The following is a 15,134-nucleotide window of genomic DNA, read 5'->3' on the forward strand; positions in this document are numbered from 1 at the left end:
CTCACTGAATCTTGACAACCATTCTTTTGTTTTCTATTCAGCTCTTACCAGAGCAGGGAATTCTATGTTTTCCAGAAAAAGGCATTGTGATAGCAACTTCAAACATTATTACACTATTTTTTGCTACACTCAAGAATAAAGCAAAATGGGAAAGCCAAAAAATATACTAAGAAGCAACCAAAAATTGCCCCCTTCAAAATTTATATATAAAAGCAATTTACATTTCAAAGTCCTGCTGCCATGTTGTTTGAAATGTAGTACCTTTCATTTTCATCCTGAATTATAATGTAGGCAGAAATAGAATTTGGACTGATGAAAGCTTCTGAATGCCCAGTGAATTCTGTTTCAAGCTGAATGGGGTTAATTTCAATTTAAACCCACTAATTTCCTCCTTTGGAAATCATGCCTACAATCAGATGGACTGCAATCACTGTGTGCATGAATCCATTGCAATTAGTAATTTACTTAAAAATATAACAGCTTCTGTGTGGTGTTATATAATGGAGAGATACTAGCTGGAGTCCCAAAGGTGTTTTTTTCAAGAGGCAACTGGACTTTCTTGTTTTTCTTTGAAGACGTTTCGCTTCTCATCCAGGAAGCTTCTTCACCTCTGACTGGATGGTGGGAAATGGAATCCTGACAGAGCTGAAGAAGCTTTTTGGATGAGAAGCAAAACATCTTCAAAGAAAAACCAGAAAGTCCAGCTGCCTCTTGAAAAAGCACCTTTGGGACAACCATGACCTGAATGACTGAGAATCTCCATAGACATATACCAGCTGGAGTTTCTGGGGTGGAAAGGTGATCCTTTCCCATTCATGTTTTACAAACTTCCAGCAATTTCATATAATACCTTTACCTGGTCAGTTCTCATTGGCAATAATTTTAATGCAGGTGAGACTTGCTTGTCCCAGTGACTAAATTCACGTTACACTCCTGAACCTTTCATTAACTTTACAGTTTATGATGTTAGGCAGCATTGTCCTACTTATACATGTCACAACAGATAAGGTATTTGTGCATCTGCATACTATATAATTTCCTGGTGAACCATCTTCATTTCCAGAGTAAAACTCTAGATAGCTAAATTGAAAAGAATTACTTTGGAAGAAAATGTTTTTGGATTGTGAACATTAGGATAGCAATAATATGCTCAAAGGTGATATTTTCTTAGTATGCAATATTACTTTAATTTATATTAATATTTTATGACATGAAGTACATTAGAAAGATTTTAATTCTCCTTAATTGTAGCTCTATTTAATATCTCTATTTTACAAACTGATCTCCAAACCAAAGGAAGACATACCTTTAAGATCATAGCACTGATTCATATCACAATATCAAACTCAAATTCTTACACTTCAATTTTGCTGGTTTGTGTCGTAACAACTAAGGTAAAAAACATTTCTTTAAAAGTTAGCACTAAGAACATAAAAAGTATCATAAAAACTTGAAATCAGTGTACAATAGGGAACAAAATCTACCTGCCTAATGTAAGTAAGCATTATTTAAAAAAATAAAATAGGAAGTAAGGTCATATTTTAAATTTTATTGCAATCTGATGAAATCCTAACAGAGCCATGCGATTTAAAAATCCCAATAAATTACTCTTTGGTTCAAGTAGGGATGAAATGTGCCCTCACCGAATAACACTTACTCTTCACAAAAACATGAAGAAGCTCTGCTTTCAATTATTCTACCAACCAGCAAAGTACATAGGCATGGATTTAGTGATCTACAAAATGCTCCCAGAGAGACCAAGATCAGGTTTTTCATTATCAGCAGGATTCCAAAGGTATTCCAAGAAATTTTATTTTTAGGGGAAAATAAATAAATTAAAAACTGCAGCCCCTAAGTCCAGAGCAACAAGAGAAAATCATACCTATAGACTTGTCTTCATGACACACCGGAGTCTGCTTTTTCTTATACTGAAATCTGGTAACTTAGTGAGACTGGGAACTGGTCTTGGAGGAAATGTAAATTAGAAACTTGATCTGAATTCCTCTTTCATAATGTTCTTAGTTCAAACTATGTACTGTAGTAGAACAATTACAGAACTATTTAAATAAAAATGGACTAATCTCAGAATGAAAAAACAAAAGCAATTCCAGTGAGATTAATGTTGCTCCTTCAGCAAAAGGTTTCCAACTCTACAAACTTAAGAATCTACTTACTTTTTCAAAATGTCAGTTCTTCCAAAGCTGTGAATCCTTAAAAAAGAACCAGCAGAACTGTGTGTATGCTCATGTGTAAATCAGGCTCACACAACTACATCCATGTTAGTGTACAGATAAAACATCAGATCACAGGAATCCTGAAATGTATTATATTGAGTCATACTGGGGTCCATCAAGTTTAGTTTGGGACCTTTTGGCCATATGAAACTTGAGATCCAGTTTTATGCAGCAGCTGAAGTGCTGGACTAGAAAACAAAACACCATGAGTTCTAGGTCTCCATTAGGCATGAAAGCCAGCTGTGCTAATAATTTTGTCTTAGATCAATCCATTATGTGGGGAAAATAGGAGGCAGGAACATTACATTTGTACATGGCCATGAATTATCAAAAAATATAAGTGGAATAAAAATCAATTGTCAAACTAACATTCTACTACCATGTTTCCCCAAAAATAAGACCCTGTCTTATATTATTTTGAACCCCGAAATAAGCGCTTGGCCTTATTTTCAAGGTGGTTTTATTATTTTGGGGCGCATGGAGCAAAATGGGGCTCCTCTTGCCATCTTACCTGATTTCCAGCTCTGTCTCCCTAACCCTAACCAGAAGAAATGGCAGAGACCGACTGCGCATGCAGTTAAATATTTTCGGGGAGGGCTTATTTTCAAGGGGGGCTTATTTTAGAGCATGCGCTCAAAAGCCCAATTGGGCTTATTTTTGAGGAAACAGAGTATAGCTAGAATAAGTTGCTTGGTCTGCCACTCTATATACTGTATAGTATATTTAGCATTCAAGGATTTCAAACATATTTTAATAGAGTGTTATTCTAGATTCTACTACACTGGAAGCAAACATTCTAAAACCAAGCCAACCAGGGGTGAAATGCTACCGGTTCAGACTGGTTCGCCTGAACCGGTAGGAATAAATGCTACCGGTTCAGGTGAGCCGATATTTCTGATGATCGGCTGTGCCCCACAATTTATATTCACTAGAAAGCAGGAAATCCTGCTTTCTAGCTAATCTAAGTCGCGCAGCACAGCTGTTCCCCCCCCCTTGCTATTCTACTTACCTTTGCAGACTCAGAAAACGCTTATTAATCCTCCTTTTTCAGTGTTGCACGGTAGTGCCTGTGGGTGCGCATGCATGCGATGCACGTGTTTGGCGCACACCGCGCATGCGCACGCAGAGCAAGCCAGTAGCAAAGCAAACCGGTAGCAGACTTCAGAGCATTTCACCCGATGCCAATCCATATGCTTTTGGTCTGAATTTTCTACAATATACAGTGCCTCTTGTTCTCTTTGCATAGTTGGAAATTTTTCTTTTTCAGTGCAGCCAAGAGACCACTCCCATAAATTTTATTAATTTAATGAATACATTTCCCTGAATTTCAGAAAGACTCATGAATTCCATGGAAACATGCTTAGCAACATGATCTAATTATCGTTCGTGTTAAATATTTTCAAAGAGATGAACTAATCAGTGTTTTGTTTTTTTTTACTTTTAAAGAGTAACTGTGATATGGTTCAAAAAATGTTGGCAACTCTGTTTCATGGAATATATGTTTTACCAGTTTACACTGATTTCACATTTTCCTGTAGGACAAAGGATACCTTGATTATGTACTTTGCGATATAATTTATCCCTCAGCTGCAACTTGCAATATATCACAATCTTTCTTCCTTTTAGGTGACATATTGCAATTTAATTCAGCCCTGTAGGTAAATAAAAATATCCAAGTCCTCAAAATGTTTACAACCTCATTTACATTTACCCTGTGTGTTACAAAATGACTGAATCAATTCTGTTGCCATTAACTCTTCTGGAAAATACTAAGGAAACTGCTTAGTTGTTTTAGTGTTTTTATATGCCAAGAACAAAAGAATAACCAATTTTTAAAGGACCACATTCTAGAAAAAAGCAGAAAATCAGAAATTTCATGTGAAGTATTTCTTCTCACTTTTAGTCATGAGGGATACTCAACAGCTTTCAGTGAACCATTCTGCAAGTAGGATAATTTTTTTACTCAGCAAATACTCTTCACCTCCAGAAAGGACACTGTGAAGTTAAATGTCTATCTAGAGACCAGGATATAACAGCTGTTGTATCACCCACACCAAACAGTGACAATGCAATCACAACACATTAACAAACATCAACACAGAGGACTGCTTAAAGCAGAAAGTGGTGCTACATAACCTCTGCTTTGAAGTAACTTGGAGAACTGTGGCCAAATGCATTTACATTGCATGACACAATTATTATATTCAGAAATGATATGGAACACGAGAACACACATAATCTTCAGGGATGCGCACTTCCTCCTCCCCTTTATTCATGTCCATTGCAAAAGGCTGCAAATAGGTTTTGTGACAACTCATTGTAAAGAATCATCTTGGACCCCATTTATCCAAAATTCAGGTTGTCACAAAATTAAGATCACAAAATAGAGTTATGGTGTGTGATCCCGGTTTTCAGGAAACAACAGAACTGCAAGTCACAGTTTCTCATGTTCAGATGTGAAGGCAAACAATGATTTGAAATAGAAACTTCTAATATGCATTAGAAGTTGTGGAGAAGGGAAAGAATATTGTTCAGAAGTGAAAAATTTGTGGCCCTCAAAGATTGTTGCATAACAACTCCCAATTTAACCAATGCTGGGATTTAGTTCAGTGACATTATACTCCTTCCCCAGCCAAAATGCATTATTCCCTTCATCTCATTGTGATGAATACCCGGAGAAAAGTATCTTATGCTGGATCAAATTATTTGTCTACTTGATCGCATTGCCAGAATATTCCCCATCACCTGCTCTGTTTTAACTAAGTAGGTCACAGATCGAATCAGGATTTGAAATATACAAAGATATATTCAACAATTAGTCTCTGGACCCATCCTAGACATTCAACATTATGTTTCGAAGTAGACAAATGGAACACATTTGCATAGGAGAAATTCTATTGAACAACTAAAAATATAATTCTTTCATAGTTTTTATACTTTATAAACAATAAAAAAAACTCTTCAAGGCAACAGTCTTTACAATGGGAATTTATTCTAAACTAGACCACAGGCATTTTACATTTTTCTACGACTGGCAAAACAAGCCACCAGATAAATCCAGAGCAGTTCTGAATGTACTTTCTCCATTCACCGACTTAGCACCTGATCCAGGACTTTAGAGCACGAATCATTCTTATGTGTGATGATGCTCCATTTGCATAATTGGTATGTTCTCTTTGGCTCATATTATCATTTTATTATTCCAAAGATACTTACTTTGTAATACGATCAATGTTAGCAATTTGCTTCTGGTTTCTGATGATTTCTATAGCTGACCAAAGGTGTTGGATAGCCTTTGTATCTGCCTGCCGTCGTTTCGTTAAACGGGCCATGTCCTCTTCACTTGCTGAACTGCAAGAGAAACAGCAATTGGAAATAAGATTATCTTATTTAGTAACATTAAAAGTCACTGTTTTAATTTTCTTTGTAAAGATGGATCAAAGTAGTCAACTTCTGATTAATGAAGGTCATTTTATTTATCAGGCAGAAATCTGAAGAAGTATAGAAGGACCCACACACATCCTTACAAAGGAGTTAAATCACAATAAAGCTGTGCCATTTAGAAAATAAGATAGGTCTTATGGAAAATAGTTCATATAAATATGTAAAAGAATATTATATGCAAAAATCAATCCAACTTTAAACTGCAACTTCCTTACAATTCAACTGGCTGCTAAAGAGCAAAATAAAATTGCTCCTTGGGCAACATGTAACCAGTGGCAATTTTTAGTCTTCTTTTCCATATACAATATTCTGTTAACTTCCTTGCTCCTCCAATATATGAAATTCAATGCATAAATTTTGGAATTAATTACAGTAAAATACAGGAGGGGAACGCAGACAGAAGAAACTTTCATGTCTATCACATTGTCTAGCTTAAAAGAAGATATAATTATTATATCTGCCCCCCCCAAAAAAACCCCAGATTTCTATATTACTGACAACCAGAAGACGATGTTTCTAGAAAAAACTTTTAAAATTTTGGAGAGGACCAAAACTTTTTTTGGAAGACACATCCCGTGAATTCCCTGAATCATGATGGCCACCCTGAATTATTAAAGATGGCTCTCACTAGCATTCCAAACACTTGGAATGGCCTTGAAAGTTCTAAAGTCATATCAAACTTTTCTCTTGTTGAAGGAAGAAAAGATACACAATACCTCAACTTTTTCATTACTTGTTATTATTTCTGTTTTAAAAAATAGCAGTTCAATATTTTATTCAATAGCTCTAAAAGACTTTTCTCCATTCATGAAGACAATTTGTGACCAATTGCTTTTCCCTTTCTGATCATGTCCAAATATTAACATGGATGTTTCTCTCCCAGCAATTTACAACAGATCTAAGAGTTACTGCAAAGCATGCAGGAATTTCTCCGTTGTTTCCAGAAATGCCTATAGTTCTTTTCAATGCACTGAAAAAATCTGCATTCCAATCGTGGTTTCCTGACTGAACAACGGAACCCAAGATTGCAATGAAGGCAGGGCAGATAACCAAGATCCACCACTAAAGACAGACTGCTTACAGATTCATTAATTTGTTAAGATTTCTTACGAACCATCTGAACTTGTCTCTAATCTCTAAATATCCCCAACCTCCAGGAGGGGAAGAGGGTGAAATTCACTAACCCCAATCTCATTCATCAAAAGACACATCATTCTTTCTCATTAGCTCTGAATGGATTAAGTATGATATTGAGATTGTCTTAAAATGAATATTGTTAACATAACCTATTTTGTCACCAATACGCTGAAATACTTGATTGGAAAGCTTTTTCAACATTAAAACTGTATTCAGAATAATAAAAACAGAAAATCTATTTTAAATGTGTTTTACAATATCTATGCATCCATTAAAAAAAGCAAAACAGGAGCAAGATAAAGCTCTATTATTTATAATACATTTTTAAAACTACAAAATACTATATCTTATTTTATAGATTTCCTCCCCCATCTAAACAGCTATGACAAATACAACAAGAAAGCAATAAGAAAGCATTTTGTGCTGCTTACGTACTTATGCAGCAGACAGCAAACAGCAGCCAAAAGTTACAGATAAGCCATTTATTGCCTACAATCGTTGCAGGCTAGAAAACTCTGTTTTTAAAGAAGTTAGTGATGTATTCTAAAGGAGTGGCAGAACTTGGGGGTGGAGTCAAAAGAGAAATCTGCCTAGAGTCTCTACGCAGCCTCAGTCTTAACTTCACCCTCTCTTGAATCTGAGAGCTAGTGCAGCTCATGCAGCAGAAATATTAGATGGGTACACAAACCATGTGAAGTATATCAGCAATAACAATAGCTCTTAGGCTTATTATATACCACTTCATAGTATTTTACAGTTCTCTCTAAGCAGCTTAAAGAGTCAGCATATTTCCCCCAACAATTGGGGTCCTCATTTTAATGAGGAGGGCTAGAAGGCTAGAAAGCTGAGTCAAACTTGAGCAACTCTTAATCAACTCCTAGAAGCGAGCAGTGAGTTAGCCTGCAATACTGCATTCTAACCACTATGCCATCTTGGCTCCTATTGCAGTATTGCAGTAATCCAAATGGAAAGTGGCCAAGGCTTGACTGACCATGAACAAGGTTTTCTGGCCCATAAAGAGGTTCAACTGTTGCATAACGTGTCTTGCAAAGGTCGTCCTAGCCATGACTGCTCCTTGTGCAGAAGCTTTGACTCTAAGACAGGGGTGTCAAACTAGGCCCGTGGATCAAATCTGGCCTGCAGAATGCTTAGATATGCCCCATGGGGCCACCCTGAAAACAGCAAAGGACCAGCCTGCAATGCCTCTGCCAACAAAAATGGAACGGGGGGGGGGAGAGAGACCCTGTTTTCAGCCATGATGGCCTCTTGCAGCCCTCTGCCAGTGAAAACAGAGCTCAGGGGGCCGTGCTCCATTTTCACTGGCAGAGGTCTGCAGGAGGCCATCGTGGCTGAAAACGGGGTCTGGTGGGGGGCACTCATTTTCATTGGCAGAGGACTAGCAAAACAAAACACAAAACAAAACAAAAGGAAAAATGTTTCCCTTTTTGCATTTGAAGATGCAAGAAGGGACAGGAAAGAAGAAAGGGAAAGAGGAAAGGAAAAGAAAAAGATGGGAAGAGAACAAGGAAGGAAAAATAAGAGGGGAAGGAAGAAGAAAGGAGAAGGAAAAGGAAAGGAAAAAGAAGGGAAGGAAGGAAGGAAGGAAGGAAGGAAGGAAGGAAGGAAGGAAGGAAGGAAGGAAGGAAGGAAGGAAGGAAGGAAGGAAGGAAGGAAGATTATGAGAGTGAGGGAGGGTCTGAAGGAAATCCTGCCTTAGCACTTGGCCACCACAGGTGCCCGACAGGAGTGATGTTGAGCTGGCCTCGCCCCCCAGTCATCCCCCCGCCCCCCCCGAGGTCAAACACAACTCTCAATGAAATCGAGTTTGACAGCCTGTTCTAAGAGCATCCCAAAATAGCAAGTGGCACCCTGTCCAGAGTTAGAGATGAAATACTGTTCCCGGAAAGCCAAAAACAGAATTTTACTAGAATTGAACCATCTAGACCAGGGGTGTCAAACTGGTGTTCTTCAAGGGCCGGATAAGCACTGTAGTTTTCCTCCATGGGCCAGCTGGGGGAGAGGAGATGGAATGGACTGCACGGTTCCCCAGTGCCCCATTTTGGCTGGCAGGGTGCTGCAGGAGCAACCTGGGGTGGGGTCATTTTGGCTGTCAGAGGCACTGCGGGCCGGTCTTTTGCTATTTCCAGGCCAGCCTCGCGGGCCAGATTTAAGCACCCCAAGGGCGTTGAATTTGACACCCTGGATCAAAATCCTTATAGCCTTTAGATAACTCAGCCAGTACTGCCACAGCATCACCTGTGGGGGGTGGGGAGAGGCATCAGGGGCTGGTTCAAAAGTAACTTTTAAGAGTGCCTAGTCAATGTTCTCACTATGAGGGATTTGATGGTAGGACATGCTGAACCATTTTGAAATCTGTAATTCTCGACTAATATATCTGTACATCAAGCTATAGTGCAAAAAGGCAACTATGATAGCTGATATTCTGCAATACTCTCCTGATGGAATCAATGAAAACTGGAAGACCCATCTTTTTGGGGAAGAAGGTAAAGCAAGCATGATGGATGCAGCTAGATGAAAATTTGTGTTAGAATACTATGCTCCTTCTAAAAACTCTAAAACACTGTCAATTTCTGTCAATATATCTGAACGAGAATGAAGCATCTGCAATCGACCAAGCTCAGAGAGCAACAAGGATCCTACAGTTCAACCCTGAAATACAAATTTTCTTTTCTATTGGGAGAGAAGCATATTGGAAAATGAATGCTGTTTTGCATTCATTCTCTCTTACGTAAATTTCATTGCTGGAATGTGACTGATCTTCATGGAACTTAGTTTTTAAGAAAACTGATCTCTATTAAGTCCTCATGCTCCTGAATCGTCTCCAGGCTTGCATATATACCATTATGTCATACTACTTCAGGAAAGAATGCCATTAAATTAAAAATTAACAGGGATCTTTATGCATACTATATTCTTGATAACCTCTCTGGTCTAGCAACAGCTGGCTTCTCCTTTACATAATTTCTGTTGCACCCAATCCCACAGACTCTTGGTAGCTTGCACATGGATATTAATCTTCTCAAGCATCTTAAAAACATTGAGTTAAAAACAAGCAGCATATAACAGACTGCTCTAGTCTACAAAAATTGAATGTGTACATCTTTTGCTGCTGCTCTTTACTCAAAAAGTTGAGTAGTAATATTAAATGGATTGAGGGCAATTAGGTAGTGTTAGTCCCTCAATCTGTGCCCCTTTCATATCCTGAAGGGAAGTAATTGTTCCCAAACCCATCAGAAAGGGTGAGTAGACTCCATTTGCAATGTCACAGGTAACATGGATTCAACTGTCAACATCAGCAAGTGTCAACATCAGCATTCTGCATTGGCAACAGCTGTAGCACCTCAATAGAGGTTTAGAACTGCTGAAATTTCAGTATTGAGCTGACACTTATCACACCTTGCACCTTCTGGGTAGTCTTCAGAAGAAAGAAAATCCCCAACCACCTCCTGAAAAACAAAGTGATCCATCAGACTTCTGAAGAAGACCATCTTAATTTGCCCACCTTTCTTATGCAGGTGCTGGAGTCATACACTGAGAAGAAAATAATCTGACAATGATACAGGATTAATCACAGCTGTCCTCCAACTTTTCAACCCCAGCCATCTGCTCCGAGGTAAAAAGTAGATCAAAAACATTACCACTTCTAAATATTGATTCACAATTGCTTGAGACAAGCTTTTACTTGTCTTGAAGGCCAAGAATTCCTTGGTCATTTCTTAGTATGTATGTTATAATAGAAATCAATATCCAATTGATTAGTCTCAAGTACCTGACAAATAATTTATAAACCGAGTAGAAGTTAATGTCAGGATAGCATAAATCGGCAGAGTGTCAAACTCAAGGCCTGCGGGCCAGATCTGGCCCACAATGTGGTCGGATCTGGCCCGTGGGGCCATTCTGGAAAATGTAAGGGGCCGCCCTATATTGCTTCAGCCCGGTCTACTTGATGCAAAGAGGAAACATGCCAGCAGTTTGGGGAGTGGTGTCAAGATGACCACGCCCATCCAGCTGGCCACACCCACCATTGGCCATGCCCAGTGAGTAGCGTCAAGCTGGCCATGCCCACCCAGTCAGCCATGCCCACCCGGCCCCCAGAGGTCAACCACAGCCCTGATGCGGCCCAAAATGAAATTGAATTTTATACCCCTGGCATAAATAGACAAAACGGCTTATATTGAAGCAGGAACACTGGTGTAATCCAAGGAAAATCAGATCTCCAATCTCTCTCTCTGGCTTTTCCCACTGGAACACTTTTTTTAGTTTGTGCATACAAAGAATATATATTATACAACCAGTGGTGGGTTCTAACCGGTGTTACCATCGGTTTGCTTCTCACACGTGCTTTGCGCGCAATCACCGTGTATGCTCGCTTTGCTCACATGCATGCCGAACTTGCGCTTCACGCAAGTGAATTAAAATACAGCTGAGACATGGCAATCCGCTCTGCCGCGCCTTACAACTGGGCAAAAAATGAGGGATTAAGGTAGATATAGCGAGGGGGTGGGCGGGAGGGCCCAGCTGACTGTCAGAGCAAAACGGTTCACTCTCACATCAAGATTTCCGCAACCGGCTCTCCCGAAATAAGGAGAACTGGTAGCAACCCACCACCGTATACAACTAAGTTGTAGGTTCTCTCTTAACCCCAAAAAGTAATTATATAACTCTCCTACCTAGAGGTGACTGCTATGTAAATAGCATTTCATGTTGCTCCAAGCTGAGTAACCTATGAACAGGGTGTTATTCATATTATTGGCTGGCCATTTTCTTTGGTCAGTATTTTCCATATTATTTGAAATGGAGAGAGACTAACTAATGGGACAACTGTTACAATAATCATCACTGAAAGCATATTCTAAACAAACTTAATCAAATACATAGCAACACAAGGCACTGGTACTGTAGCACACTCTACACAGGTTCAATATGTTAAAGTTAACGGATGCTTTCTGTTTGCAATATTTTGAAATAATACGTTGTATAAGTCAATCTGTATAATGCAAATAATAGGGAGATCCCAGGCTCAAAAGCAGGGCATTAATCAGAATGGACTGATTTTATAATGTGCATAATAAAACTAAGATATGTCAATTGCAACGCATCGCTGTCTTTGGTAATTGTTATGGGGTCAGAAAGAAATTACAATTAATTAATGTCAGAATAACAGTTTGTTTACCAAATATCAACAGCTTCTCAGAAGGTCTGTTAACTGAACAAATCCCATATTCCATATAAAAATAAAGCATTTTGTTTTAGAAAAATACCACAAAAATTAATGTATTTTCACTTGCCCCCAAACATGGTTCAACTGTAAAATATATATGTTCTAAAAAAGAAACAATTCTATTTAGAAGCCAATGGTCACAATTATTTTATACTTTAGTTCTGATCTCCAATTGGCTCCAGTTTACTGCTGTTTCTTTCCCAAGATTAAAAACATAACTAAAAGCTTTTGGTTAATTTTAAAAATTAAAACTTTAAAATAAAATCATTTAAAATAAAAGTGTTGTAAAAGTCAAAATGCCAGTCCGAATACGAAGTGGAGATTCAAAATCTATTGCTAATGAGCAAGAAATCAGAGTTGTCATCCATTTTTCCTGTGAAAAATGGAAAAAAAAATAGCTAAATTATTTCTTAATGGTTCGTTTGTAGGGATATGGCTTACTTATTTTTTAAATATGCATGCTGCTGAATCTTTACAACTCATTAGAAAGCGAAATGTTATAAGAACAATTATAATATTTAATTTAAAAGAAGACGTCCAAGCAGGGATTATTTTAACTACTCCTCCAAGACAGGAAAACAGGGCCTTCAAAATCATCTACAAGGTCAACATGAGGCGTCAGCCTAGTTTTTAGAGGAAGGATATTTCATAATGTAGACACAACAGAAAAAAATTAGCTTGTAGCCTTATTTCGAGTCCATCTCAAATAAATAAAATTGGACATGCCTATTCTGTTGACTTTTCCTTTTCTGAAGTTCAAAAATGGAATTAAGAAGCTATAGTGTAGTCACCACAATGCAAGCCTGTGCAAGTAGTTTCCCATCCTCTTCGTTTTTCAGAGTAAAAGGCAGAAAGAGTAGTAGAAAGAAAATGGATCGAAAATATAAGAGTACTACTGAGTGCATTGATCAATAAACTTTTTGAAGTGGCCTTTTAAATTGATGTATTTTTTAAAAAATGAGTGTTGCATTTTGTAATTTCATGTTGAGTATTTTTCAGGAGACAAGATAGACTAAAATATTGTGAACATATAACACATCTAGGCAACACTCATGATGAAATATGTTTTGACACAATCCAAAGGTTACCTGTGCTTCTGGCACAAACTTTTTGGAAAGAAATGAGAAGATACAACAGTTGCTAAACAATCACATCACTGATTTAGTTTCAAGACTTTAACTGGGGAAAAAAGCAATAACAGGATTTTCCTCGCCTAAATTATCAAACAACTTGACAATCTCAAATTTAGATTAAAAACTTTTCAATTAATTTGAAGTCATTGCAACCAACTTGGAGAGAACTTGAATACTGGGCCCTATCTAACAAAATGAAATTCAATATAGAGAAAAGTAAAGTCCTACGCTTAGGTAAGAAAAAACACAAGTACACATATAAACTGGGTGAAACCAGGCTTAATAGCAGTGACTGTGAGAAGGATCTAGGAGTCTTAGTGGACAACCAATTAAATATGAGCCAGCAGTGTGCAGCGGCAGCCAAAAAAGAAAATACAATCCTAAATTGCATTAAACAGAGGGATACAATTAAAATCAAATGAGGTAATAATACCACTCTATAAAGTCTTAGTAAGACCACATCTAGAGTACTGCATCCAGTTTTGGTCACCACACTATTAAAAGATGTTGAGAGTCTAGAAAAAGTGCAGAGGAGAGCAACCAGAATGATTAGGGGACTGGAGACTAAAACATATGAAGAACGGTTACAGGAACTGGGTATGGCTAGGCTAGTGAAGAGAAGGACCAGGAGAGACATGATAGCAGTGTTCCAATACTTGAGGGGCTGCCACAGAGAGGAGGGGTTCAAGCTATTTTCCAAAGCATCTGAGGGCCAGACAAGGAATAATGGATGGAAACCGATCAAGAAGAGATTCAATCTGGAAATAAGGAGGAACTTTCTGACAGTGAGAACAATCAACCAATGGAATAGAAGTTGCCTTCGGAAGTTCGGAAGTTGTGGGAGCTTCATCACTTGAGACTTTCAAGAAAAGATTGGACTGCCATTTGTCAGAAATGGTGTATAGTCTCCTGCTTAAGCGGGGGGTTGGACTAGATTACCTATAAGGTCCCTTCCAACTCTGTTAATCTGCTATTAGATCATTTTGGAAAAACTATGTAGTGACGGTTAGAAAAAAAAGTATAAAAACATGCTTTAGGCCTGGGCTGTCATACTCCCGGCCCATGGGCCGGATGCGTCATGCGCTGGCCTTGCCTACGCCTGGTTTTACGAAGGGGGAAAAGGTCCCAATATATCACATGACACCACTGTGATGACATGAGTTTGACATCCCTGCTTTAGGCCCAGGAAACAAGGAAAACATTAAAAAGAAATTCAGACAAGCTCTGGCCTAGGTCTCTGGGATATAAGAGAAAAAAAGGAAAAATGCAGCCAAATTTTCAAGATTTTGTTACCGTAGCTTATATCAATAAAATATAGTCCCAGTCAAACTTGTAGAGTTAGTTTCCTGGTTTGGTTTACATCAAAACCTGACACAACAGAAGTAAGACCAAAGGGATCATCTCATTGTGCCTAAAGAAATGCAGTGTAACTGGTTTATGGTATAAGCTTAAATTTCACAACTCTACCACTGACTCTTGTGAAAACTTTGGTGCACTTTCATAATCTGTTTGTTGTAATATTAGGGAACAGAGTACTTGCACTGGATGTAAGAAAGTGCAGAAACTTTTTTTTTGATGGAAGATAAGTTTCTTAAAGGTATGTTTTCTCAATGTGATTTTCTATGAGCACTGTCATTACAAAACTCAAGAGAAGGACTAGCAATAAACAAAATAAATAAATAAATATTCAGTCAGTTGGAGCTTTGTGTGGCTCAGCAATGGAGAAAAAGGGCTGCTTCACTCCTTCTCAATGGGATATGAAACTGTGGGTGACTGTAGCCTAAATATCTGGAGATCAACCAGTTAGGCAAGATTCACCTAAATTGTGACTCTGTATGTAGTGGAAGAGGGTTCCATTAGAAGAATTCCTTGATCAATAAAATAAAAGGAAGCAGCAGCAGCTTTGGAGAAGCTGGGTTGGAGAAACCATTCAAGTTCACTAAA

At 38.2% G+C, this 15,134-nt stretch overlaps 1 protein-coding gene across 21 annotated transcripts in view; it reads right to left on the reverse strand.

Annotated features, from left to right (window-relative positions):
* ZMYND11 (zinc finger MYND-type containing 11) overlaps nucleotides 1-15,134 on the reverse strand; it is a 115,496-nt gene that overhangs the window by 50,141 nt on the left and 50,221 nt on the right. For all 21 annotated transcript variants that reach the window (XM_087893045.1, XM_087893044.1, XM_087893053.1 and 18 more), the window contains exon 2: nucleotides 5,451-5,585. In XM_087893045.1, the coding sequence (XP_087749171.1) occupies nucleotides 5,451-5,566 (116 nt within the window). In that variant the 5' untranslated portion in view covers nucleotides 5,567-5,585. The remainder of the gene's footprint in view (nucleotides 1-5,450; nucleotides 5,586-15,134) is intronic.

The sequence above is a fragment of the Pantherophis guttatus genome, chromosome 4, assembly GCF_059756535.1.
Source record: "Pantherophis guttatus breed Tessera chromosome 4, ASM5975653v1, whole genome shotgun sequence".
Lineage (NCBI taxonomy): Eukaryota > Metazoa > Chordata > Lepidosauria > Squamata > Colubridae > Pantherophis > Pantherophis guttatus.